This window comes from Nuphar pumila, chromosome 1 (genome assembly GCF_984573655.1).
Source record: "Nuphar pumila chromosome 1, dmNupPumi1.hap1.1, whole genome shotgun sequence".
In the NCBI taxonomy this organism is placed as follows: Eukaryota; Viridiplantae; Streptophyta; class Magnoliopsida; order Nymphaeales; family Nymphaeaceae; genus Nuphar; species Nuphar pumila.
Genome location: NC_143249.1, coordinates 39801958 through 39829461, shown reverse-complemented (window position 1 = coordinate 39829461; position 27504 = coordinate 39801958). Strand labels below are relative to the sequence as shown.

The window sequence follows — 27504 nt, the reverse complement described above, 5'->3', positions numbered from 1 at the left end:
TTATTGAGTCTAGTTTATTTCTGTAAATTTTCAGCAATTTCTATTGTCATTTCATTCCTCATTTTAACTAAAAACCAGACCTCTATTATTTTGTGTTATTTAAGTTGCACAACACCATTCTCGCTTGACATTTACATCTTGATTCTGGCATGCTCCTTGTTGGATTTTTCATTGATTTCTTCCAATCAGGCTCCACAACAGTTAATGTGCAGGTCAGCCGGTGCTTGATGGAGCAATGTAAGATCTTCTGTTGGATGTGCATAGAAGCAGAAAGAAAATAGAGAGAGAGAGGGTTGATGTTCATGGCCTCCTTTAGGGGAGATTTCTTTCTCAGATAATCCTGTAGTGCAGAAACTGTGTCTTAAATAATCATCTTCGGGGCACTTAAGTCTTTACAACCACTAATTTTCAAGAATCATCATTTTTTTTGGCATCAATGGAGGAGAGGGTACTTAAGTTTTTGCAATCGCATCAAACTCCAATAATAATTAATGCTGACAAACATGGGGATACGAGACGCACATGCTTACATACGAGATGTAGCTAATTGGAGGAACATATAACCCGCTTTGCTCTTTAAAATACACATTGCTTTGCTCTTTAAAATACACATTTAAGCACGAAGATAATAAAAAATATGTTTTCTAGGATGACTTATTTTGCTATGTCACGTTATTGATAAAAAGAGACACAGTCAAATTTGAAATTCTTTGGGTACGGTGAGGGAAGGAAAGGACGCCCTCGTGTTGAACGAGAGAGAGAAAAGGGGGAGCAGCAGAGAGAGAGAGAGAGGGATCTGCAAGGGGAAGAGGAGGGACTCCCCAAACCCAATAATCACCTCTTCTTTTTCTTCTTCCCCTTCCTCGTTCTCTCGTCGCCCCCTTCCCCCCACACCCACCAAACTTTCCAAAACTCTCGAGCGCTTCCCCAAGTCGTAGTTTTCCTTTTCCCTCGAGGGTCCGTTTTCCATCGACTGCAGAAGGAAGAGAAGAAGGGAAAAGGATGAGTGGGCAGACGGCAACTCCCGCGCCACAACCAAGGCGGCATACCTTGAACCCGAAACGAGGCCCTTCGGTCGTGAAGAAGCCCGTCCCAACCGAGAACGGCACCAACGGGAACCCCACCACCAAACCCACCTCTCCCAACCACCAACCCTCGTGAGCCCCTTCTTCTCCTCTCCTTATTTGATAATTGATCTTTGTTTGGGCATTTTCTTATGTTTGGTCGATTTTTTATTTTTATTTTTTTCGACTGAAATTGTTTCAGGTCGATTGGTGGGGAAAGGGCTGTCAAGAAGCTGAGATTGTCGAAAGCTTTGACGATTCCCGAGGGGACGACGGTTTCCGATGCTTGCCGTCGGATGGCAACCCGGCGCGTCGACGCCGTTCTGCTCACAGATTCGAACGCTCTGCTTTCCGGAATCGTTACGGACAAGGCACGGTTATCGTTCTGTTTTTTGTATCTAGTTAGTGGCAGTTAAAAGTTTTAGTGTAAACTTCCGTTCTCTTATCTGCGGGCTGAAATCGCGGGTCATCATCATCATCATCATGAAGACTTATCCGAATTATATGGGATCGGCCTCTTAAGACTCATGTTCATAAGATGTGGCTTAAGTTTTTATTGTTGTTTGCTGCTGCTTCTGTCCTCATCTCTTACCCAGACTTGGGGCTGGCATTATTAGGATAAAACCAACAAACAGAACAGCGGAGGTTGTTCATGGCCTTCGGTATATCATTGAAGGGGTTTTCTTGTTGTTCCAGGATATTGCTACTAGGGTCATAGCTGAGGGACTGCGGCCGGAGCAAACAATTGTATCGAAAATCATGACGAGGAACCCGGTGTTTGTCACTGCAGATTCGTTGGCCATTGAGGCATTGCAGAAGATGGTTCAAGGTTAGTCCTCTGCTATCTGAGTTACCGTTTAGGACTTCAGCTTGCCTCTTCGTTGTCTTCCAATGCTGGATATATATACTTTTTTAATCCTGAATAATTTTGTTAATCCAATTACAAGTTTATACTCTTTCAAAGTGTTTTCTGATGCGTTTTTGAAGCTCACATTGTGATTTTCCCTCTCTCTCTCTTTTGATCTTGTGCTGAATAATCGTAACCTTAGTCTTTTTTCTTGAATAAGTGAAGGAAGTTCAGCCACCTCAATGTTTGCTTTGTATTCTATAAGCTCAGCTAGTAAAGAGGACGTGTAGTAGTAAGGGAATATCTCACATGAAATAAATTCAAGGACCTCAAAAATTGTACATGAGATGAATGCCAATTGCCTGAAAGCCATCAAAGCTAGCAATATATGCATATCATGCAAGAGCGCCAATTTGTGTTGACAAGACCACTTTTTGATTCGAAGTGGAGCACTAGATGATCCTTCTACCGAGTATAGTTAGGTTAAACAGGTTCTCAAATAAGTAGGAAAACATGTGTCCGATGGTATTCTTAATTCTTATTTGCATCTCGCCCAAAGGAAAGAGCTGTTTACTATAATAGATGTGCTTGTGCAGCTTGTTAATTTGGAGCATGCATACATGAATTACCTTTGTAGAGACTAGGGGTCATGCAACAATCGTTTTCCATGTCAATCAAGTAGTGTTGATCCAGGTGCATGCAACAACCAATAGCGAAGGCTGGCTTGGAATCTATCTTTCCATACGAAACTCATCAGCTCCTGGCACTTTGATTTATTCGATCATTCACCTAAGTTTTAAAATAGCTGCATAATTGTCTTTTGTTTATGAAATTCTTAGCTTTCTATCTATGTATGAAGTTTCTTGATTGCATTCAATATGAAATTCTGCTGCATCTTACCTTTTGACATTTTGACCTGTTGTAAAGGCTTGTTAATGCGATTCTTGGAATTGATATCTCATAGTGCTTGACCGTACTCTCTCAGTTTTTATCTCTTCACACTTATTTCAATTTTTTTTTTGTAGTTTTTTGGCAGTTCACATTGCTCTGACATGCCATTTGATTGCAGGAAAATTTAGACACCTACCGGTTGTGGAAAATGGTGAAGTTATTGCTTTATTGGATATCACAAAGTGTCTGTATGATGCTATTTCCAAAATGGAAAGGGCTGCTGAGAAGGGAAGTGCCATTGCTGCTGCTGTTGAAGGGGTGGAGCGCCAATGGGGAAGCAATTTTTCTGGTCTGTTGTTGGTGATGATTTTGCATGACTCAATGTTATATTGCTGTGAGATTTTCTGATCAATAAGATGATACGTGTATACTTCTGCACTTGAACATGGGTGTGCATGATCATAAGGGTTTATTATGGTAAAACTTGTAAACTATCATGCATTTTTGGTTGCAAGCAAAACATTGATTTTATTTCACTTTCTATCTCATTTATGAGCCCTTCATGATAATGATAAAAATAAAAATGGTAATGACATGATCACTGTTGTTATTATTGTTATTGTTCCTATTATTACTTTTATCATTGTTGTTGTTATTGTTATTGCTATTGTTTGATGACAATGATGATGTTATTGAGAAGGTAAATCTGTTTGTCTTTTTAGTACTTTTTGTCATTAATAATCTCCTAGTAACAAGGTATGCACAGACACAGATAATAGAGGCAAAGTTTTTTGTCTTTTCTATAGTTTCAATAACTATAAAGCGATTGGATCATCTCATGCTACTTGCATTGTTATTAGTTTGTTATTGTAGTACTGGTCTAGAGTTTGTTTGACAACTTAAACATCGTGCATCTCATAATGAAAGGCATATGAGGTGGCATGCCAACATCGCTTTTAGAATGCTGCAAAGTGGCATCCCAGAGTTATGTTTACATCATTCTATGTATGGTTTGAGGCTGATGAAGCCAGTTTAATTCATATTTTGGAAAAAAGGGACATTTTGATTATGTCTGCTCAACTGCTTCTGTCTTAGAGAGCAGTTTAGCCATTTTGTTTTTCTAGACAGGTTCTGTTTTGATTCCTTCATATACTATTTTGTTATTCCAACCCAATAATCCTTGTTGCCATAGTGCTTCCTATGCATCTAGGTATCTCATTCAACCCTCCTAAAGCAGGAGTTATGCATACTAGAAATTAATGTATCATATGTAAGCGGCAGCAAGTGCACCATAATCAGTGCGTTCTGCATGCATTTCCCTATATCTAGGTCTGGAGCTTAAGAGGGAGAATATCTTTCTTGTGTATAATGCAAAAGGCTGTAGAAGAGAGACTTTAGAAGCTTTAGTGCAATGTGGCGATGCTGGCTTTGACATATGCATGGAACATGCAGGAAGATGCATTGCACTGTGAACTATGCTCTGAAGACAATTGCAACATGGGAGCTTAGAACATTTCAATTGTGTGTGGTGTGTGTGTGTTTGTGGGTGGAGAGCTTGACTCTACCCAGCCAAGTGCATCTCTTCTCATAATTCCCAGCAGTAATCATGGAGGGAAAACCATGAATCAACTGGATCCAGGTTCTCTCCTTTTGCAAGTTGTTAAGGGACCAGATGCTGAAGCACCACTCCCTCCTGGTCTTTGTAAACCTCTTTCAAAGGACCATAAGGTAGCTAGCTATGTCACCGCTACATGGCAGATTAGCCGGCGTACCCGTGTCGACATGGGGCAACACGGGCATGGGTACTGGGCGCGGTACCAGTACGCCGCAGGTTGGGTCTGGTCTCAGACCATTTTTTTTTCAAAATTTTTACCCCAATAAACCCCCTTCCCTCTCTCTCTCATCTCCCGAAACCCTCGCTTTCTGTCCAGAGAGAGAGAGAGAGAGAGAGAGAGAGAGAGAGAGAGAGAGAGAGAGAGAGAGACTCACTGATCATTGGGGCTCCGCTCCTCTTCTTCTTCTTCTGTGCGTGCAGACTGTGATAGTGCGTGTGCGATCAGATGCAGTCTGTCGTCGAGGCTGAACCTGTGGAAGTGAGCGTGTGGCACATGCTGCGTGCCCTCTGGCACTGCCGGTCACTACAAGGAGTGTCCTTGCTACGCTGTCCAGAAGTCCCATGACAACAAGCCCAAGTGCCCTTGACCCTGCGTTTGCTATATTCCTCCTCAATCAGTGTGTGTCTATAGTGAGCGTGGAAAACATATTCATATTCATAGGGGAGAACTTTCGAGAGAGAAAACCTGGTCAATGAAGGTTTTGGAGTTTGGACAGGTCCAAACCTGGTCCAGACCCAAACTCTTTATATATATATATATATATATATATATACGTGTCCCCGTATCCACATTTTTTGGAATTACCGTGTCGTACCCTCCGTATCCGTACCCCGGTGACATAGGTAGCTAGTGGAGATGATTATGATACAAGGTCATCGGGTTCTGCTGATATGGGGGATGTAACGCTTCTGCCTTCCCTTTCTCACCTTGTCTTGAAGCCACATGTTTCAACTGCTTCTTTGCCTCCTATAAAGCTGGTGGTTGAAAGTTCCAAGAAGCATCGTAGAACACAAAGGAAGTGGAAATGCTTAAGGAGATTCCCATATGATTTGTTTTTCTTCTTTCATGTAGTTCACATGGAGGTTGCATGCATTGTTTAGGTTATGTATAAGAAACCACTCTTCTAAAGTTGTGGTTTCTATTGTCATGACTTTGCATGTTATTGAGGTGATTGGTCACCTCATGTAGTCACCAAGATACCTTTTATCTTTTAATTTAAATTTATTTTCTCTAAAAGAAAAAGTTCTCATATTTAGCCACCAGTACTTTTGTCATCATGTACCAGTTGCAAATGGGAACTGTGAACATTTTATTTGTTGTTGTAGTTGAATATCTAAACCACCTAGGTTTTATTTGCTTTACTTTTCAAATTTGCTGATCGTGTGTTCTCATTTGCTTTATTTGCACCAACTGAATATGATGTTTCACATTTTTCTACAGGTCCATATTCTTTCATTGAGACTCTGCGTGAAAGGATGTTTAAGCCTTCATTATCAACCATTATCACTGAAAATACAAGGTGCAACCAAAATTTGTTTTTATGCTGATATTGAGCAAAATTGGTTGTGCTTTTGTTCTTTCGCTGTTGTTACTGTTAAAAATAATTTTAGTCATCGATTTACAGGGTTGCAACTGTGCTTCCTTCAGATCCTGTGTATGTTGCCACAAAACGAATGCGTGAGTTGCGGGCGAACTCTGTCATTGTTGTGAATGGAAACAAGCCTCAGGGAATTCTTACGTACACTAACATACTCTTTACTGCTTTTGATTTTGTTTGCAATGTGATTGATATAGTCTACTGTTTACGCTTCTTCTGTCATCTTCAATCTGCTTCTAACATGTTTCCTATTCTTTAATTGGAGCATTTTTTTCCAGTTCAAAGGATGTACTTATGCGAGTTGTGGCCCAGAATCTATCTCCCGAACTAACCCTCGTGGAAAAGGTTCTTTTCATGGGATATCTTAATCTTGATGAGATTTAGCATGCTAATAATGACTGTCTAATTGATATGAGAGTATTAAGAAGATAAGGTTCCCAATTTTGATATGTCATGCATATTATTAATCCTGTTAAAGTCTACATTTCAAAATCTATCTCCTGAAGTAAGCCTTGTGGAAACCGATTCTTTTTTCGTAAAATATATTATCCACAATATTAGAATGTGAAGATCGATTTAGTTATTGTAGGCATGAGAAAAGTTAGGGACTGATACCCAATATTTTTTGCCATTCAAGCGTGTTAGTTCCAATTCTTATTGTGATTGATTAACTCAGGTAGCAATTCTTGAAATATAATTGCAATTTGGACATCAATATCTTTTTTCATTTTGTACTTGTGGAAAAAGGATTTTGTTTACATAAAATATATATTAACACTCACAAGATTTTAAATGTGAACGGTCTTCCTAGTTTATTGCAGATATGAGAATGTTAGGGACTGGATGTCCATTTTTTTATATCCCATACACTTCATGAACGATGATCACATCTCAATTAGAGACCCTGGAATCATGATTGCAATTTTGACATCAATATCTTTTTTTTTTCAACTTATTTTTCACGTTATGTATTTCACTGTTTGTCACTTATTTACTTAGGTATTTTCCACAAGTTGAATCCTTAGTTGCCTTGATAAGAATCATTTGGTTTATGGTTTAGGATGTACTTGTTATAATAAGGAGAACCCCTTCTATTTTTCATCATAATTGGTTAAGATGGAACTAGTTTTTTTCTTCATTGGGTGAATAATCTCTAACCATTTGCTAGCAGGAGTAGAGACATTATGAATTTGAATATGTGGAACTGCCTAGGTTGCTTATGTTGTGAAATAGAAAAAATAGATGAATTAGGGGGATTTTTCAAAGATAAATTTATGTTCTTCATTGGATTTTAACTATGAATCAGCATTTCAATAAAAAGTTTCGGGCAAGTCAAAGAAGAAGTAGAAGAAAACAACCCCTTTGGTGACTGAATAACTGAGGTGACCAAACACTGATTCGTTGACAGTTTTCCATTATTCAGATATCATTATGGCTTTCCATCCTCAAACTAACCTCCTTATACTTGATAAAAGACCATCAACTCTTAATACTTGAACAAAGGACATATACTTTTGAAAGCAACATGTTTGTTCTTCACTAATCTGGTCCAAGGGTATAATGATTAAGAAAAATCCTCGCTAGAGCAAAAAATGCCTGTTAATTTCTTCCATTGTTCTAATATCTGCACGACTTCAAGTTTTGGCCTATGAAGAATGTCTATTTAACTAACATCATTTCATTTACTTCTATTCCTAATGAAATTCTAAAAGCTCACCTCCTACACATTAATGCCAGTTTTTGGCACCTTAAACAAAACAAAAAAAATCGAATCAGAATAAAGCTAACAATAACACTTTATTTTGATATGGGATGTTCCAGTTAAAAACTTTGTGCTTGAACTTAGAAATTCCTATATTGTGTTATTTTGCTTGGACCTTTCAAAGTATCAGTGTCATGAAATCTGTTCCTTCACATCCAATCCAAATTGTTCTATTTTCTCTAAATATTTCTCCAGTTGTCTGATTGTGAGTTGGACATACTGCTGCAGGTAATGACACCAAATCCTGAGTGTGCAACACTGCAAACAACAATACTTGATGCTTTGCATATCATGCATGATGGGAAATTCTTGCACTTGCCAGTTGTTGATAAGGGTGAGTTGGAATTACTTAATTTTTGTGACATTCTGAAGTTTGTTTTATTTTTGTTGTCACTTAATTTATTGTTTCTTTCAGATGGGTGCATTGCTGCTTGTGTGGATGTTCTACAGATAACTCATGCTGCAATTTCAATGGTGAGATCTATGATTAACATGTTGATAGTATTTTCATGCGACCTGCATATTTAGGTTCTGCTTGAGAATGCGATGGAAGAATTTTAATGAGTTTGAGTTGTGCTTGGGAGTTCCATTATATGTGATGAATACACATGCAAAACATCTTGAATAACCACCTGTAATCTTCATATATGTAAAGCTCTATTGTTCAAACCATACGATTCAGTCAACCTAGATTGGATGGAAGTGTCCCTCACACAAGAATATATGTACTGCAGAAGTTGACTGCCTGTGTTTTGGTTTATATATATGGAGTGCATTCTTGTGACTGTTAACGGCTAGTATGGTAGAGTGCCACGATGCAGGTTTTCTTTGTTGACTATTTTCTCAGCATGTACTGCTTGTGTTTTTTTTTGTGGCTTCAGGTTACAAGTAGTCAAGTACCTTTGTAGCACTTGAAAATTGCATGCATGTGCATTAACTGTTGTTTATAGATATCATTTGTCTTCTCCCCTAGGTTGAAGGTGGTGCTGGAGCTGTAAATGATGTGGCAGACACAATGATGCAAAAATTCTGGGATTCTGCTCTCACACTTGAACCACCAGAAGATGAATATGAAACACAAAGGCATTTGTTTGTTCTTCTCTAAATTGTGGTGTATCAAATGATAACGTTGCTTACATAATTGAAATTATTTTAATATGCAGTGACATCTCCGCAATGATGGCATCAGATGGTGCTGAAACTGCTAGATCCACATATCCATCCCTTGGCCTTGGGAACAACTTCGCCTTTAAGTTTGAGGACCGTAGGGGTCATGTACATCGCTTCAACTGTGGTTAGTTTGGGAACTAGATCACCTGCACCTCTTAGTTTTTGTTCTGTGATCTCTTTACAGTCAATCTGTACCACTTTAAAAACTAATATTTGATTGCAGGAACTGAGAACCTGGGTGAGCTTGTTTCTGCCATCATGCAGAGAATAGGACATGATGTCGATCAAGCACATATGCCTCAGCTTTTGGTATGGCATTTAGTCTGAAAATAACTTTCTTTTACTCTAGGTTTGACATATATTGCTGATCTATAGTTTTCTTAACCTTTTGTAGTATGAAGATGATGAAGGTGATCGGGTTGTGCTTATCAATGATAGTGACCTTGTTGGCGCTGTTAGCCATGCTAGGCTAGCTGGATTGAAGGTAATACCAGTTACTAATTGATTTTGGTTTTTGGCGCTTAAAACTTCTCATATAGCTCGTGTTTTATCGATGGCTAAATTTGTCTTTATTTGATTTTGATAAGTAAAATATCAAAAATTTAGGGTTCAGATCTTTTAACTGATTATCCTTTTTGTTGAAAATTTATTGTTGTTTCACACACTTATAGCCACTCCAAAAAACAATATTCTTCCTTATGCTAAGCATAACCCCTCCAAAAATCAATATCACCTAACTTCTTGTAATATGAGAGAGAGAGAGAGATGGTTGGATGCAGCAATGGAGAGAAACCAGACATCGGACAGGTTTGTGTTTTCATTGATATATATATATATATATATATATATATATATATATATATATATATAAGAAAATTGGTTACTCCTAACTGTCCATATGGTGTGGACAATGCTGACTTTTTATGTTTTAAGACATATTTGGTAAATCTGACCCCACAAATGTGTTCAACATGATCGCTTTGCTTGGAATCAACAATTAGTGTTAAAAATTGTAAATATATATTATTATATATTTATTTATTTATATAAATATATTTTTATCTTTCTATATTTTCCTTTTTCTTTTTGTAATTGAACTAGTCAACACATGTTGACTAATCAACAACATAAGAGTCGTTGGGGTCCCAACGACTCTATTTTGAGCCGTTGGGGTCCCAACGGCTCTATTTTGAGCCCTTGGGACTCTAACGACTCTCTATGGAGTCCTCCTTTGTGTATATAAATATGGAGCAAAGCCTCCAGATTATGTATGCTTCTTGCATGAAGGTTATTAATAAAGTATTATTTAATTTTAGCTTACGGTCTTTCCTCTTGTGTGGGTTTTGTGAGTAATCCCATTTGTGGCTTTTGGTGTGTTCACTTTAGCATTGTGGTGGATTTTGTTGGTAGCTTCCATTTTCTTTACATGGTATCAAAGCAAGGTTCGCTCTTGACTCTTGAGGATTGTGTATTGCCTCGTTTTCCATACTCGTGGGAGAAATAATTTCTTGGTGATTCAAGTGCTCTTGTATTCGTAGTGGTGTGCTCATGCTACTACTCTCTCCTTTCTCATTTATTGTCTTGTTCTTTTTTCTTTTCTTTTCTTTCTCTCTACTTTGTAAGGATGGATGACAATGGGAAAGTCACCATCGTACCCATGAAACTCAATGATACTAATTTCATAATGTGGTTTTCAATAATGAAACACCACATATGGGGAAAAGGATTGTGAGGATTAATTGATGGTTCCGATCCAGAGCCTAAACTAGTTCTCACAAAGGTAGAGAACGAAAAAGAGGTACCTCTTGCGGATGGTGAGAAGACTAAGGCACTAGTCACTTATGAAAAAAAGTGGAAAGAGTGGAGAATGGGGCATGCTAAGATCTTGTCTTGGTTAATCAATAACGCTGATATTAAAAAATGCTCTAACCTTGCAAAATTTAAGCATGCTAACAAAGCTTGAGAATACCTTAAGAATATGTATTCTCTTAAGGATATTGCTCATGTGTGCAATCTTCAAAATAAAGTTTAGATAACGACTTAAAAAGTCAAAAGTATTTGGGAATACTACAATGAATTGTCTGAACTTTAGGAAAAATGATCTATTCTTGAGCCTAAGTGGCATTTCGCGGAAGATATAGAACTCTGGCAAAAGCAACTTGATGCAAAACATTTCTATCAATTTATAAATGGCTTGAGACCGGAGTTTGAAAGCCCCAAATCGGCTCTTCTTCATGGAGGAAAAGTATCCTCTATTATGGACACTATTTAAGAATTGAGTATGAAAGAGAATAGGTTAAAGGGATACTCTTTGAAAAATGAAGATGACTCGGTTTTGGCCGTCTCTAGACTAGAAAACTACATGCACCCCTACAAGCCACCTCATTGGAAACAAGGAAATGATCATGATAATAAGATTTATTGGAAACAAGACAATGATTATGACAAGAAAACAAATATTTGTTATAACTGTCATGAACCCGGCCTCAATGCCCCAAAGTTTAGAAGGGGGGGGGGGAGAAGAATGTGGTTTCAGCTGGCTCTTCACAAGAAACTAATGATGCATCCGTATCAATGTCACAACTTAGAGATTTTCCAACCACTTCTCAAAAGGGTATCTTCTTCAAATGAAGCCTCAACTGGAGCAACAATTTCATCCTTCACCAATCCCGATAAACTCCTTGGCTTCTTGATGTTAAATTATGTAAATCAAATGTAAGCTAATATATATATTTTATATATATAAGGTAATACATATACATATATGTAATATATGTATATGTATCTACGTATTATATATATAATATATATATTTTATATTGTTAGCCGTAGGGGTAGTTTAGTCTTTTTATGCATTCTTTTTCGTGAATATGTTTGTAATACTTTTTTGTATTTCATTTTCACTTTTTTATTTTTTATTTAATTATTGTACTTACCTTGGGAGGGGCCAACACACTAGTCGTTGGACCCCTCCAACGGTCACATTTGTGACCGTTGGAGGGGCTCCAACGACTATGCGTGGAGCCCCTTCCAAGGCCCACTAAGCCCTATAAATAAGGGCACTCCCTCTTGTATTCTTCAAGGGGTTTTGGGACTATAGCCCAACCTTTTTTTTATGCTTATGAATCTTATGAGTACATTTGCACATTTGTGAGTTTGTGTGTTGTGCATAAGTGTTTCAAGTGTTCTTGTTGTGCATATGTGCACGTATTTGTTTCCAAGAATAGTGTACTTTTGATTGTAGTATCTTGTTGAAGTTACTTTCACATGGTATCAGAGTCTCGTTTAAAGGAGGATCGTGCGTTTCTTCTCTTTTGAATGCCTTGAAAAACGTGCCTTCAAGCTATTGGAGTTTGGAGTGGATCATCTCCTTCGGGCAATATTTTAGAAGCCTCTTTTGTCAAGAAAGGATTGAAAAGCCTTTGAGGTACGTGTTGTTTCTCATAATCTCTCCTCTCTAACGGGTGAAAAAGACTCCCATTTCTCTCTTGGGTTCAAACTCAATGGATCCAACTATCATGTTTGCGCCGGTAACATGAAAGCTCACGTCAAAGGAAAAGTGCTTTGGGGATATGTCCAAGGCTCGATTCCCGAACCGTAACCCAAGATAACTTCAATAGAAGGAGAGATAAAGATTCTTGAAGGAGATGAAAGAACCAAGGCCCTTAAAGAATATACGAAAAAACATGAAGAATGGGAAATGAGGAATTTTAAAATCCTCTCTTGGATTTTTTTCATCCGTAGAAACAAGAATCAATGCAAATATCATAAAGTTTAAGAAGGCTTCTCAAGCATGAGAATATCTTGAGAAGATGTATACCTCTAGGGATTTATCCCATAAATACTATCTCCAAAAGAGAGCGCTAACGCTTTAACAAGGAGAAATGTCTATTAGAGAGTACTTTGCCGAGCTCTCTTGTATTTGGGATGAGCTTGCTATGCTCGAACCCAAATGGAGTGGTGAAGCCATAGAGCTTCGTCATAAACAATTGGAAGAAGATAGATTTTTTAATTTCTTGAATGGGCTTAGGCCCAAATTCGAACAAATTCGGTCTTCTCTTTTATCCGCCTTCTCCTCTCCCCCTCTCGAAGATGTATTAACTAAATTAAATAGGGAAGAAACTCGGATGAGTATAAGTAAGAATAACCCAAGTGTTTTAGCCACACCTTCCAATAATGAAGATAATGAAGGTGTAAATGCCGTTTCAAGACCGAGAAACAGCTTAAAGACATACAAGTCTCCTCATTTCAAAAACCAAAATCCAAGTGGACAAGGAGGAAAAAGGGATTATAGCAAGCTTAATTGCTAATTTTGCAAAGAACCGGGGCACATCAAACCCATGTGTCCAAAGTTAAAGAAGCGCCTTGCCATGACTACTATATCTCAAGAAAGCCCGTCATCTTCCAATGGAGCTCTCTCTCGTCAACAAATCGTAGAAGCTCTTCAACACCTTCTAAAAGGGGCCACTTCCGGTTTGGCCATGTCAACCTCCTCTCCTCCCGGTATGACTTCTTGGCTTTTGGATTCAGGTGCTTATTTTCATATGACTCCAAGTTTTAATTCTTTTTTCAAGTATACAAAAAAATCCCCTTCCATCCTTTGTTTCAACTGCGGATGGAACGTCTCTCGAAGTAAAAGAAATGGGTAACTTTGAAAAACAAGGATTCTTTATTCCAAAAATTAGATTTATACCCAAATTAAACTTAAATTTACTTTCCGTTTCTCAACTCTCGGATCATGGGTGTGATATAAAATTCTCATCTAACAAATGTTGGATACAGGATCGTCAGTCCGAGAGATTGATTGGGGCAGGCTCTAGGAAGGATGATCTTTACTATGTCGATTCCCTTCAAGTTCCCAAGAATCCTTTTTGTAATGTTGTCCAAAAAGATATTAATGTGTGACACAAAAGACTTGGACATCCAAATATTGTAAAAATTTCCCATTTGCCTTTTGTCAAAAGTTTATGCAAAAGTGATTTCACTTGTAATGATTGTATACTTGGGAAAATGAAAAAATTACCTTTCCTTCAAAGATCTATGTTTACAACTAGACCATTTGAAATTGTTCATTCTGATGTATGGGGTCCGACACCAGTTTTATCAAAAGGTGGCTTTGCTTATTACGTTATTTTTGTTGACGATTATACAAGATATTGTTGGATTTATTCTCTTAAACACAAATATGAAGTTTTTTCAACTTTTAAAACCTATCATATGATGATTAAGAATCAATTTAATGGGAATCTCAAAATTTTTAGAACTGACTCATGTGGAGAATACCTTTCAAATGATTTCAAAAACTACCTTGAAAATGATGGTATTCTTCACTAAAGATCTTGCCCAAAAACCCCTCAACAAAATGGGTTAGCCGAAAGAAATCATAGACATATAATAGAGACAACTCGAACTTTATTGGTCTTTCAAAACATCCCAAAAGGTTTTTGGGCTGAAGCTGCTCTTGCATCTGTCTACTTGATAAATCGGCTACCCTTTAAAAATTTGAACAATATCTCGCCTTTTGAAAAACTCTATACTAAAGAACCTGACTATAGTCGATTAAGAATATTTGGTTGTAAATGCTTTGTTCTTACTGATAAGAACGATAAGCTCTCACCTAAAGCAATTCTCTGTGCTTTTCTTGGATATTCCGAAACCCAAAAAGGATTTCGTTGTTATGATATCAAGAATGATAAGTTGTATGTTTCCAGAAATGTGAGTTTTCTGGAAAATGTTAATGGTTTTGAAAAAGGTGAATCCTTTGAAGATAACATGGATTATTCCTTCCTATTTGAAATGTTAGCTCATGATGATGACAATGAGGCTAATGATGATGACTCTACTCCTAATGACATCAATGAGAATAAAGATAGTTCCTCTTCTCTTCCCTTGGTACCTCAACACAGTAATGAAGAAGATTTAAGAGAACCTATAACATATACCCATAGAGATAGCAGTAATTTCAGGAGTGTTATTGAAAAATACAGTGAATCTAGTAGTTCTAACTCAGCAAATGATGATCTACGAAGAACTGAGAGAAGTAGAAGAGTACCCTCTAGGTTTGTCTCATTTGATTCTTTTTCACCCAGATATAAGGTTTGTCTTAGCGCTATCCACTCTTACTTTGAACCAAGGAATTTTGAGGAAGCTGAAAAATGTATAAAATTGCAAGATGCTATGCAAAATGAACTCACTTCTCTTAGGAAAGGGGAGACATGAGAATTCCAAACTCTACCTATTGGAAAGAAAACCATAGGTTGTTGTTGGGTATTTAAGGTTAAGACTAAGAGCGATGGATCTCTGAAAAGATACAAAGCTCGCTTAGTAGCTAAAGGGTATGGTCAAGAGTATGAAATTGACTATGAAGAAACTTTTGCGCCCGTTGCCCGAAAGGTAACTGTCCGATGTCTCATTTCTGTTGCAATTATCAACAAATGGAACATCTATCAGATGGATGTCAAGAATGCCTTTCTAAATGGTGATTTGAATGAAGATGTTTACATGGATGCTCCACTTGGAATGGAGACTCCCAAAGGAAAGGCGCTTCGCCTTAAGAAAACTCTTTATGGGTTAAAACAAGCCCCAAAGGCTTGGTATGATAGGTTTAATTCCATAATGTTAGAAAATGGTTTTTCATCCTGTTTTACTGACACTGCTTTGTTTGTTAGAAAATCCAATGCAGGGATTGTGATCTTACTGTTATATGTGGATGATATGCTCATCACTGGTAGTGATTCTAACGGGGTTAAAACTATAAAATTTATTTTGAAAGATAAATTTGAAATGTCTGATTTGGGTTTTCTAACTTATTTTTTGGGCATTGAAGTAGCATACTCTCATAGATGGTATTTTTTTGTCTCAAACTAAGCTTGCTTCTGAGATCATTGACAGGTCAGACATTACAGATGAAAAGGTTTGTTTAACTCCTGCTATAGTATGAGCAAAAATAAAGATTAATGATGGTGTTCCTCTTTCGGATCCTACCCCCTACAGACAGTTTGTAGGATCTTTGATGTATCTGAGTATTACTAGACTAGATATCTCTCATGCAGTCCATACTGCAAGCCAGTTTCAACATGCACCAACATCAGTCCATATGAGTGCCATCTTGCGAGTCGTAAGATACATAAAAGGGTATTCTAAATAAGGGAGTTTTTCTGTCCTTTTCTTCCGATTTAAAATTAATTGCTTATACTGACTCTAATTGGGGAGGTGACCCAAATAACTGTCACTCCACCACTAGTTTTTGTGTGTTCCTAGGTGACTCACTGATTTCATAGAGATGTAAAAAGCAACAAAAAGTTTTTTTGTCCTCGACTGAAGCTGAATATCGTGCCATGACAACTACTACCATGGAAATTGTGTGGATCCATCAGTTGTTAGAAGACATGGGGATTTCAATAGAAGAGCCCACCAAGCTGTGTTGTGACAACAAAAGTGCAATTTACATTGCGAAAAATCACACTTTTCATGAGCGGACTAAACACATAGAGATGGATTGTCACTATGTTCGTGTGGCATATATCAAAGGAGTCGTTGACCTTCCATATGTCACGTCTGAATATCAGTTGGCAGACTTCTTCACTAAAGCTTTGTGTGCTCCGCGCTTTAACTTCCTCCTTGGCAAACTCTCGGTCATCTTGCCCTAAGTTTGAGGGGGGTGTTAAATTATGTAAATCAAATGTAAGCTAATATATATTATATATATATAAGGTAATACATATACATATATGTAATATATATATATATGTATCTACATATTATATATATAAAATATATATTTTATATTGTTAGCCGTAGGGGTAGTTTAGTCTTTTTACACATTCTTTTTCGTGAATATGTTTGTAATACTTTTTTGTATTTCATTTTTACTTTTTATTTAATTATTGTACTTACCTTGGGAGGAGCCCCTTCCAAGGCCCACTAAGCCCTATAAATAAGGCCACTCTCTCTTGTATTCTTGAAGGGGTTTTGGGACTATAGCCCAACCTTTTTTTTGATACTTATGAATCTTATGAGTACACTTGCACATTTGTGAGTTTGTGTGTTGTGCATGAGTGTTTCAAGTGTTCTTGTTGTGCACAAATTTGTTTCCAAGAATAGTGTACTTTTGATTGTAGTATCTTGTTGAAGATGCTCACACTTGATTCTAGTGCTTCCTTTCATATGACCCTTAATAGTAAAATTTTATCTGAATTCCATACCAACTCAAGCATGTCAAATGTTTTTACAACCGATGGTACATATCTTGAAATAGAAGGAATAGGGAATTTTGAAAAGATTTTACAAAACTCCAAAAAATTTACCATTTCAAAAGTTAGATATATTCTCAAATCAAATTTAAATCTCTTATCAGTTTCACAAATGTCTGATCATAGATATAATGTCTCATTCTCTTCTGATAGATGTTGGGTACAAGATCGCCAGTCAGGGAAGTTGATTGGGGAAGGTCGTAGAGGACTCTATCACATGGATTTTTTGGAAATACCCAAGGATGCTTTTTTGGTATAATGTTAAAAAATTAGAATTAGATATATGACACAAACGACTTGGTCATCCTAATGTATCCAAAATTCAACATTTTTCAAATTTGGAAAAATTTTGTAACTCTGAAAATTTTATGTGTAAAGACTGTATTCTTGGAAAAACGAAGAGATTATCATTTTATGAAAAAACTTTATTTTCTTCTAGACCGCTTGAGCTAATACATTCATATGTTTGGCGGCTAGCACCAGTTATACCGAAGGGTGGATATGCATACTATATAATTTTTGTTGATGATTTTTCTAGGTATACTTGGATTTACTTTCTCAAACATAAATATAGGGACTTCTCACATTTTCAAATGTTTCATAACTTGGTCAAAAATAAGTTTGAAAAGGATATTTCTAGGCGATATTTTTTATCAAAAGAATTTAAAGATTATCTAAATTTGCATGGTATCACGCATCAAAGATCTTACCCTCATATACCACAACAAAATGGTTTTGCTGAACGAAAACACAAACATATTATGGAAACAACCAGAACTCTACTAATAACAAATCAAGTGCCAAAAGAATTTTGGGTTGAAGCAACCCTAACTGCTATGTATCTCATCAATAGAATGCCTTCTTCTTTACAAAATATAACACCTCTTTAAAGTATCTCCTGGTTATGCGAGACTAAGAATTTTTTGGTGCAAATGCTTTTTTTTTACTAACAAAAATGATAAACTCTCTCCTTGTATTGTTTCTTGTGCTTTGGGTTATGCAGATAACTAAAAAGGCTACAAGTGCTTCGATCCTAAAAATAAAAAATTATGTCTCACGTAATGTGACCTTAGAAAAAGAATGCTTTTTTGACTGTGAAAAGGGGAAGGAAGTAGATGAGTATTCCTTTTTATTTGATTTAAGTTCAATTCATGAAAAATATAATTATGAATGTGATATGGATAGTGGCCTTCATATAATAGATTAACGTGATCTTGATAATGGTCATGATGATACAATTACTGAGGAGCAATCTCATAGGAGCAAAAATTATTTACAATATTCTTGGCATAGGGATCTTAACAAACCATGTGTACGGGAGAAATCTTAACAAACCATGTGTACGGGAGAAATATGTTGAACAACCTGAAGTTCATACTAAAAGGTCATCCAGGATTTCCAAACCACTTGGAAAGTTTGTATCTTATGATTCTTTTTCTCCAAAATACAAGGTATTTATTACATTAATCCATTCACATGTAGAACCTTCAACCTATACTTAAGCTAAAAAACTTTTTGAATGGGTAGAAGCCATGAGAATAGAGTTAGAAGCTTTAGAAAATGCTAATACTTGGTCCATTCAAGATGTTCCAAAAGGAAAGAAACCTATATGTTGTAGGTGGATATACAAAATTACAATAAAGACTGATGGAAATCTTGAAAGATATAAAGGTAGATTAGTTGCCAAGAGATATTCTCATAACATTAGACTCTGTTCGAAAATGACCTATATTTAAAATGGATGTTAAAACTGCTTATATTCATGGAAACCTAGTTGAAGAAGTTTATGTGAAGGCACTGTCAGGTATAAGTGTTCCTAAGGGTAATGCTCTTCGTTTAGAAAAAGTCTCTCTATGGACTTAAATAAGTTCCAAAGGCTTGATATGACCGGTTTAGTCGAGTTATGCTTGATATTGAATTTAGAACTTATTTGATTGACATTGTACTATTTGTTAAGATTTCTTATTCATATATTCTTCTTCTTCTTAGCTATGTGGACGACATGATTATCACTTGAGGAAATAAACAGGGAGTTGAAAATATTAAAAAACTTCTCAAACACATTTTGAAATGACTGATTTAAGCTTCTTAAAATATTTCTTAGGAATCGAAGTTGCTTACTTTTTTAGAAGATATTTATTATATCAGTTTAAATTTACTTTTGACATTGTCTCCAGGTCTGGCATCACAGATGATAAGAGAGTTGATACCCTTATGGTTGCCAACACCAAGATACGAATTGATGATGAACTTTTCGAAGGTCTTATTCCTTACAAACAACTTATTGGAGCACTCTCTTACCTTTCAATTACTAGACCTGACATAACACACATTGAACACACGATTAGTCAATTTCAACACGCTCCCACTTCTGTTCACATGGGAGCAACTTTGCGCATTATTAGATATATTAAGACTTCTCTTTCTCGAGGCCTTTTTTTGTTTGTTTCATTTTCTTTAGATCTAATTGCTTATACTGTTGCTGACTGGGAAGGTGATCCCAATAATAGACACTCAACCACAGGTTTTTGTGTTTTCTTAGGTGAATCTCTGATTTCATGGCGATGCAAGAAGCAACAAAAAGTTTCGCTTTCATCAACTGAAATTGAATATCGGGCCATGACAACTATTGACTCAAAAGGTTATTGGTTGATATGGGAGCTCAAGTGACAGGAGCCTCCCGCATGTGTTGTGACAACAAAAGTGCGATCTACATTACCAGTAATCGTACTTTTCATTAACATACTAAACATATCGAAATGGATTGCCACTACGTTCAAGAAGAGTATCTACATGAGATCATTGATCTACCTTATGTTACATCAGAATATCAGTTAGTAGATTTCTTCACCAAACCTCTTGTTGCTCTTTGTTTTCACTTTCTATTAGACAAACTTTCGGTTATTGTATCGTAAGTTTGAGGAGTGTTAAAAATTGTATATATATATATTATGTATATTTATTTATATAAATATATATTTTCTCTTTCGTTATTTTTTTTTCTTTTTGTAATTGAACTAGTCAACACATGTTGAGTAGTCAACAACATAAGACTCTTGAGCCGTTGAGACCCAAAGGACTCTCTATGGAGTCCTCCTCCTTTGTGTATAAATATGGGGCAAAGCCCCCACATTATGTATGCTTCTTGCATGAAGGTTATCAATAAAATATTATTTATTTTTAACTTCTTATCTTGCCCCTTGTTTGAGTTTTGTGAGTAAGCCCATTTGTGGCTTTTGGTGTGTTTTGTGAGTGAGCCCATTTGTGGCTTTTGGTCTATTCACTCTAGCATTGTGGTGGATCTTTGTTGGTGGCTTCCGTTTTCTTTACAATTAGATAATGTTTTTTGATGAAAGCATGCTATTTTATGGTTCTTTTAAGTTTATAAAAAAATTTGAGTCATTGATTTTTGAAGCCTTGTAAAAACTTGCTTCACATGCAATAATCGAATGATCCAAAAGCCTATTCTTACTAAAGAGAACCTGCAAGGTCAGATTACAAAAAAAATGAAAAAATAAGACTGTCCTCACCATCCTACTATTAGGAGATATATAGGGTTAATATTTGGTTCTATTAAAGGCATGAATTCTATGGAACTATTGTGCTGGAAATCATAGGTCTTAGATTTCTTTTGTAGATTAAAACCTATGGATGTGATTTACAAGTTTTATTTAGTGGGCAATGAGTTTTGAATCATATGATTGCAACACATAAGTAGGGCTTCAAAAGTCAATGGTGCACAATGCAGTAAAATTTCATGACTCAAAAAATCATATTTTTGAATCAAAATAACACAATCCAAGGTTTGATCCTTAGCATAGAAACCATCCTGAACACATCTGTGGTCAGATTGAGTCGATAAAGCTTTAACCTATGGTTTCCTGCTCAATAGTTCGATATAATTCTGTCCCTTCAATGGCACCAAATATTAACCCATATATATATATATACATGGGAAAATATTGGCTACCCTCAACCATGTTGTATCTTCTGGTAGAAGCACCTTGTTCCATCATGTAACGCCCCAAAATTTCGACTTGTGATTTCGAAAACCTTATTGAAAAACCTTTCAAAGATTTAAAGTTTTAACTTTTAAAAACGACAGCGGAAGACATTTAGAAAGGAACACAAGTCAACAATCCTGGGTACGTTAGCTGCTGAAAAACCATCATTCACATGTACAACAACTTAAAGGAATTTAAGAAATAAGGCAATAGATTAAAAATTTGCAGTTTATTACAAAATGAGCATTTTGTCCCAAAGTTCAATAAATCTAAAGAAAACTCTAAAAAGACTCAGAGCCAAGCCGCCAACAGAAAGAAGATAAATCTTGATCCATGTTGCACCACGCCATCGGCCGCCAGTGAAGTCCTACTCCTCACCTGCCCATGAAATGGGTCAGTTTCATAACAAACCAGTAGGTGCACGAACAGATAAGTAGAATGAAAATAAAACAGGACATTCATGAGATAAGCAGTTATGATATTTAAGCAATTAAAACAATTGTAGTCTATTCTAACAAATGTAATAAGTGCAAAGAGCTGTTAGTTGAAGCAGTGTAAGTCTCAGTCATCTACAACTATTCATGAAGATATTCCTTAAGTTCTGATATTAACTGGCCTGTGGGTACGCACAGACGCGAAACGTAGAAACAACCGAGACCGATCCGGGGGTTTATTATGTCAGGTGTTTTCATTAACCCGGATGGCTGACTGAGTCCGCTCTTAAGGGGATGGTCAGTGACCAAGAGAGTAAATCCCCAAAGGCATTCGTGGCCCATGGATGCATCCAACTTCTGCAGAAGTGCCTGAGAGTTACCACCTAGGATAATTTATGGTAATCCCAATTCCCCTAACTCCGATGACTGGGGAAAACCGAGTCTTTTGCCTGTGGGGTGGTTGTTAACAACCTGTCCATCGAAGTCTTTGTACCATCCATCCTCTCCCTTGATGAACCGTGAAGATCGGATGGGTACGACGGGGGTTTCTTAACCGTCGCCCCATCCTACATGCTCTGGTCCATTAGACCCACTCGAGCATCTTGCCTGTGAAGGCGAATGGTCACCATTTATGTGATCTCAGCATTGTGCTAATTGCACTCATCGAGGTTGTTACAACCTCATCCTCCAACCATCGTAACCCACATGGGACGTACTTGTCCAAAAGTACGATTGTACCTCCCTAGAGGTACGACTACGATGAGAGGGCAACATATAAAGTTTTATGATTCTTTTGGTTCATAAATGACATGTATTGCTCTTTCGAGAAATTTGGCCTGTGGAGGCCAACATTAACTCATCTATATAAAGTGTTGAGTTCCTAATTCAAGGTTCTCCATGACCTCTTGTCAAATTTATACCATACCTGCCTTAAGGTTTGGTTATAACAGTAATTGCAGTGGTTTTCTTTTAAGAAATGAGTCTATTCACAAAGTCTACCTTAAGTATGCAGTTTCAAAAGTATAAGCATGCCTAACAGACAATCACGAGTTAAGTAATCCTACACGTAAACAGGTATGCCAATTAAACTACTTGATTCTTTCTATAATGAGTCTAACCACAGAATTTACATTAAGCATGCAATTTCAAAAGAATCAAAATGACTAACCTCTGACCAACCAATACTTTTTCAGATAAGCAGATATGTAAAATAATTATTCTATCTCAGAAGTCTTATTTTATTTTGTTCATACAAACTTTTCGTGCGACTTTCCCCTACCTCGGGATGTCGTGCAGCTGCGTGCGTCTACGCGTGTAGATGATACGAGGCTCAGGCCGTGGAGCCAGAGCGGGGGTCCGATGCGAGGTTTGCAACAGTGCTTCGTTAATTATAATGCGGAGAAATAGAAAAACAAACCTGCCTATAGAAAAAGAGAGAGGCAGCAGGGGTGTGCCCCTGCTGGCCGAAATCAGAAAAATGACAAGGGGCGAACCCTTGCCTGCAGACAGCCGCGGGGTGACAGGGGCTGAGCCCTCTGTCAAAAACACCAAGGCGGCAGGGGGGGGGGGGCAGCCCCTGCCGAACACAACGAAGCGGCAGGGGCTGATCCCCTGCCGACAACGACAAAGTGGCAGGGGTTGAACCCCTGCCGGCAACATCCAAGTGGCAGGGGTTGAGCCCCTGCCAGCCACATTAAAGTGGCAGGGGCTGAGCCCCTGCCGACAACATAAAGTGGCAGGGGCTGAGCCCCTGCCTGCAACATTAAAGTGGCAGGGGCTGAGCCCCTGCCAGCAACGTCAGAGTGGCAGGGCCTCGGCCCCCTGCACGGCGAATAAGAAATGGCAGGGGTCTCGGCCCAGCCTGCCACAAAAAGAATGGTAAGGGCCTTGGCCCTTACCTGACGAAAATGGGGAAATGGTAGGGGGGGGGGGGCAGCCCCTGCCTGACGAATTAAGGGACGGCAGAGGCCTCGGCCCCTGCCAGAAACACCTACAAATGGCAGGGGCCTCGACCCCTGCCTGGCAAAAAAAAAAAAAACATGGAGCCGCAGGGGGTGTCCGACCCCCTGCGTGCCGAGGGTCAAGAGCGACAGGGGGGGGGGGTATTCCCTGCCCTCCCAGAAGTCAAGAGGCAGCAGGGGGGTGAGCCCCTGCCAGCCCAGCAAGAAAAAAAAAGGGTGACAGGGGCATTGCCCCTGCCAGCCGAGACAGGCAGGCGGCAGGAGCACCACCTCTGCGCGCCAAAACCCCCAGAGGCAGCGGGGCGAGCCCCCCGCTGCCGGGAAACATGCAGCGGCAGGGGCATTGCCCCTGCCTACCGGTTATCGAGAGATGGCAAGGGGGACCAACCCCTGCCAGAGAGAGAGGGCTCGGGACGGGGGTGACAGGGAGAGCAACCAACCCCCCCGTCGGTTTCCCCATCACCCACAGGGATGAGGGGGGGTGTCGCAGGGGCCTCGGTCCCCTGCCGACACTCCGGCGAATCCCCAGAGGGAGAAAGGAACGACAGGGGCCGCGTAGGCCACCTGTCGGGCCCCCGATGGCACACGGAGGTGGTGGGAGGCCGTGGCGGGGGCTGTGAGCCGCCTGCCGACTTCCCGGCGAGGTCACAAAGAGGGGGGTGAGGAAGAGAAGAGGGAGGAGAAGAGGGCGGCGTACCTGGGAGGCGGTGGCCGGCGTCGGCGGCAGGGCACAGTGACGGCAGGTCGGCACAAGGAGGAGGAAGCTCGAGAGGGGAGGCGTGCCTCCCCTCACCCTCCTGCAATGCTCTTAAAGAGCTCGGGGGTGCGATGAAAGGGGAAACCTCGGTGGGTTTCCCCAATCTACCCGAAAACGAAGGGGGAGAAGAGGGGGGGTTGCGGCGCCCGAAAGCTCGGGTGAGCTCGGGTTACTTAAAACCCTAATAAAAAAAAGTGGCCCGGGTCGGGTCCGGACCCGGGCCGGGTCCAATTTTTTTGTTTTAAATGGGGTTTTACACATCACATATTCTTTATTTTTTTGGTAGATCCAGCCCTACAGATATTATATATATGTGGTTATGTTTCTACTTAAAGTACTAGAAATACCTTTGGATATACAACCATTTACAACTTTGCTGCTGTACACAAAAGACCCTTGTCAAGTTAATATTAATATCATGCATGTCTAACAAACCCCTTCAAGCTGTGCATGGATGATGACAATTGGCAGTGTGGCTTTCAATTGCCAATGCCAGTTCGTAAATAAAGCACTGTTGAATAGGTTGATCACTTGATGCTCTCCAAATATAAATCTGGTCTTCTTTATTCTCAGTCTTCTCATGAACAAAATCCTTGTCCTGTTCTTTTTGTTTAGTCTTACTTTGTTGGACTGAATTAATGGATATTGCAACTGCACTTCTATTGTCACAATACAAGATGGACTAAGTTATTGACTGTCCAAGCATTGTGAGCAAATGCCTTAAACCAAGAAATTTCCAGAACTGCGGAAGCCATAGACTTGTATTCCGCTTTGGTGCTAGATCTTGCTAATTGTTCATTGTTTCTTTCTACTTCATGAGATCAAATGATATGTAGAAATAGACATTCAATTAGTTGGGTCCCTAGTCCAATCAACGTTAGAATAAGAAAAAACTTGTGTTGCTTTTAAAGGAATATGTAGCTCAATGTATACAGATTCATTACTAGGCATTCTTTTTGTGTACCCGAGTATCCTTTTAACTGCATTAAGGTGTGTAGTTGTTGGAGCATGCATAAATTGCACGGGTTGATTCACAACAAAAATGATATTTGGCCTTGTAAGGGAATAAGTATTGCAATGCTCCTACAATGCTTCTGCATCTCTTAGGTGTGGATCATAAGGCTCCCTCATTATCCACCAAGTGTTTATTCATGACTATCATCATCTAAGTTGGTTTACAATTATACATGCATATTTTGCATAAAAGATTAGAAGCATACTTTTGTCGTGTTACTACTGAACAGTTTGGTTTATGGCCTATTCTATTTCCAAGAAAATGCTGTAGAGTCCTGAGTTCCTTCATTTGAAAATTATCATCCAACAAGTGCTTAACTTCTTGGACTAAAAGTGTCACTATAGTCCAGTCAATATGCTTTGAGGTGTATCTTGTCGCTATTGGCCAAGCTTTATGCTTTATCTTGCAAACTAACTTATGGTTTACCTTATAAACTGAGTTTCGGCTTGGCCCATGTGTGTGTGTATATATATATATATATATATATATATATATATATATATATATATATATATATAAAGCATAGAATATATATTATATATAAAATAGGCCCGGTCCGACTAGGCCTACGGGCCTAATGGGTGGGCTGGGGTTTTCTCAACGGGCCGGCCTGAAATGGGCTTTTGGCCTGATCCATTAGCAGGCTGGGCCGGGCCGGCTTGTTCCCCACCCCTAATGGTGGCTTAAGGTCCCCATTCCATAGAATTTGGGAGGTGGTTTCAGAAATCCCAAATGGGGACATTTTGAAAACCCAAGACTGAGATGCTTTCTTCTTTTGTCATGTTGCCGACTGGTGTTTAAGGTAGTTAAAGAACCACACAGAGCCTCCAGTCCTATTTGGAAGCAATTGTGAGCCAAATTACCTTGAGGGAATTGCCTATACTTGAGGCAGTTATGCACAATTTATGGCCTTAAGGTCATTAAGAACTTTTAATTTCAATTTGCTTTACAACTAATTCATTGACCTAAATGGAGATCGATGATTGGAAGGGCATTAAGAGCCCATTTCTGGCCTCAAGATGGGTTGATATGGGCTATTGATCTTTTTTTTACTGCAATCAGCTGCCATTCGAGATCCGAACTTGTTTTCAATTGGAGTGGGTTCACTGTTTTTTATGATATTTTGGTGAGTCTGTGATGGCTTTGAAGTTTCCTGCATTCCCGCATAAAGGTAGGTTTATTTTTGTGACCATCCTATCTTTCATTGCCATTATGGACTTGCCACATGATCATTGGTAGAGGTTTCATACTGTAGTTTTTTGTTAATATCTAATGTGTTCTATTGATATGTTCTGAGATTGGTTTGAGTATGGTTTCGTGTTTATGTATGGTCCTTTTTCTTTCAGGTTTTAAGGCTGCAACTTGAATACCCAGCCCTGCAAGAGGTACCAATACCAAGACAGTCTTCTGACTTGGGCACCACACAAAGAGATCAACATTCTTATCTTCTTTCTGGTGTTTTGGTTGGGGCTGCCATGATAACTGGGATTGGTTTGTTGGTATACTTGAGGAGATCCAAATCTTAAGACCCAAACGTTAAACCACTATCAATCCAGCATCAGTTATCTTTTCTGGCACTTTAGTGGAGCTACGTTGAGGAGTTACTAGATTTAATTGGTGATATTGTGCCATGGTTGAAGTTACAGGAATCATTCAAGTTGCGATAGCAGGTTCATAGAGGCCATATGAAACAGAGACTCATGTTTTACTTTGACGATCAGGAACTCGAGAGGTGATACAAGTGTAGGCTAAAAGCTTTCACGTTGCACTAATAGCTTTGTGCAAGTGAAAATTAATTATTTGGTTTGAATGCAATTGTTACTTAAATTACATATGTTGCATTCATGATTTTACTTGATTTGCTGGTTATGCACTCATGTATCTGGTATACCATGTAAGCAGCAAAGATTTAAATGAATTTATTAGACCACAGTATTGCCTTTGTTTGCCTTCTAACGTGGTTATTGTTCTGTCTATGGGACAGATTTTTGATGTTGTCCACCTTTCTATTTTCTTCTGAAGCCATGAAGTTGATTCCATCTTTGCTTGAATGGGTCTTTGAAATGTTCTTGGACAATAAATAATTCCAAGCTAAATCGCTGCTAATTGTAGAGCAGGTCGCTTGATGGCAACT

The 27504-nt window shown here is 38.5% G+C and overlaps 1 protein-coding gene across 1 annotated transcript; it reads left to right on the top strand.

Moving 5' to 3' along the window:
* The first annotated feature begins 690 nt into the window (after positions 1-690).
* Positions 691-27300, top strand: LOC149848764 (CBS / octicosapeptide/Phox/Bemp1 (PB1) domains-containing protein). Its single transcript, XM_089997311.1, has 14 exons — positions 691-1157; positions 1267-1435; positions 1761-1893; positions 2981-3151; positions 5859-5937; positions 6043-6156; positions 6294-6360; positions 8006-8111; positions 8193-8251; positions 8751-8860; positions 8941-9071; positions 9171-9256; positions 9342-9431; positions 26717-27300. The coding sequence occupies exons 1-14, from the start codon at positions 1003-1005 to the stop codon at positions 26894-26896; spliced, it is 1650 nt and encodes a 549-aa protein (XP_089853437.1). The 5' UTR covers positions 691-1002; the 3' UTR covers positions 26897-27300.
* The last annotated feature ends 204 nt before the right edge of the window (positions 27301-27504 follow it).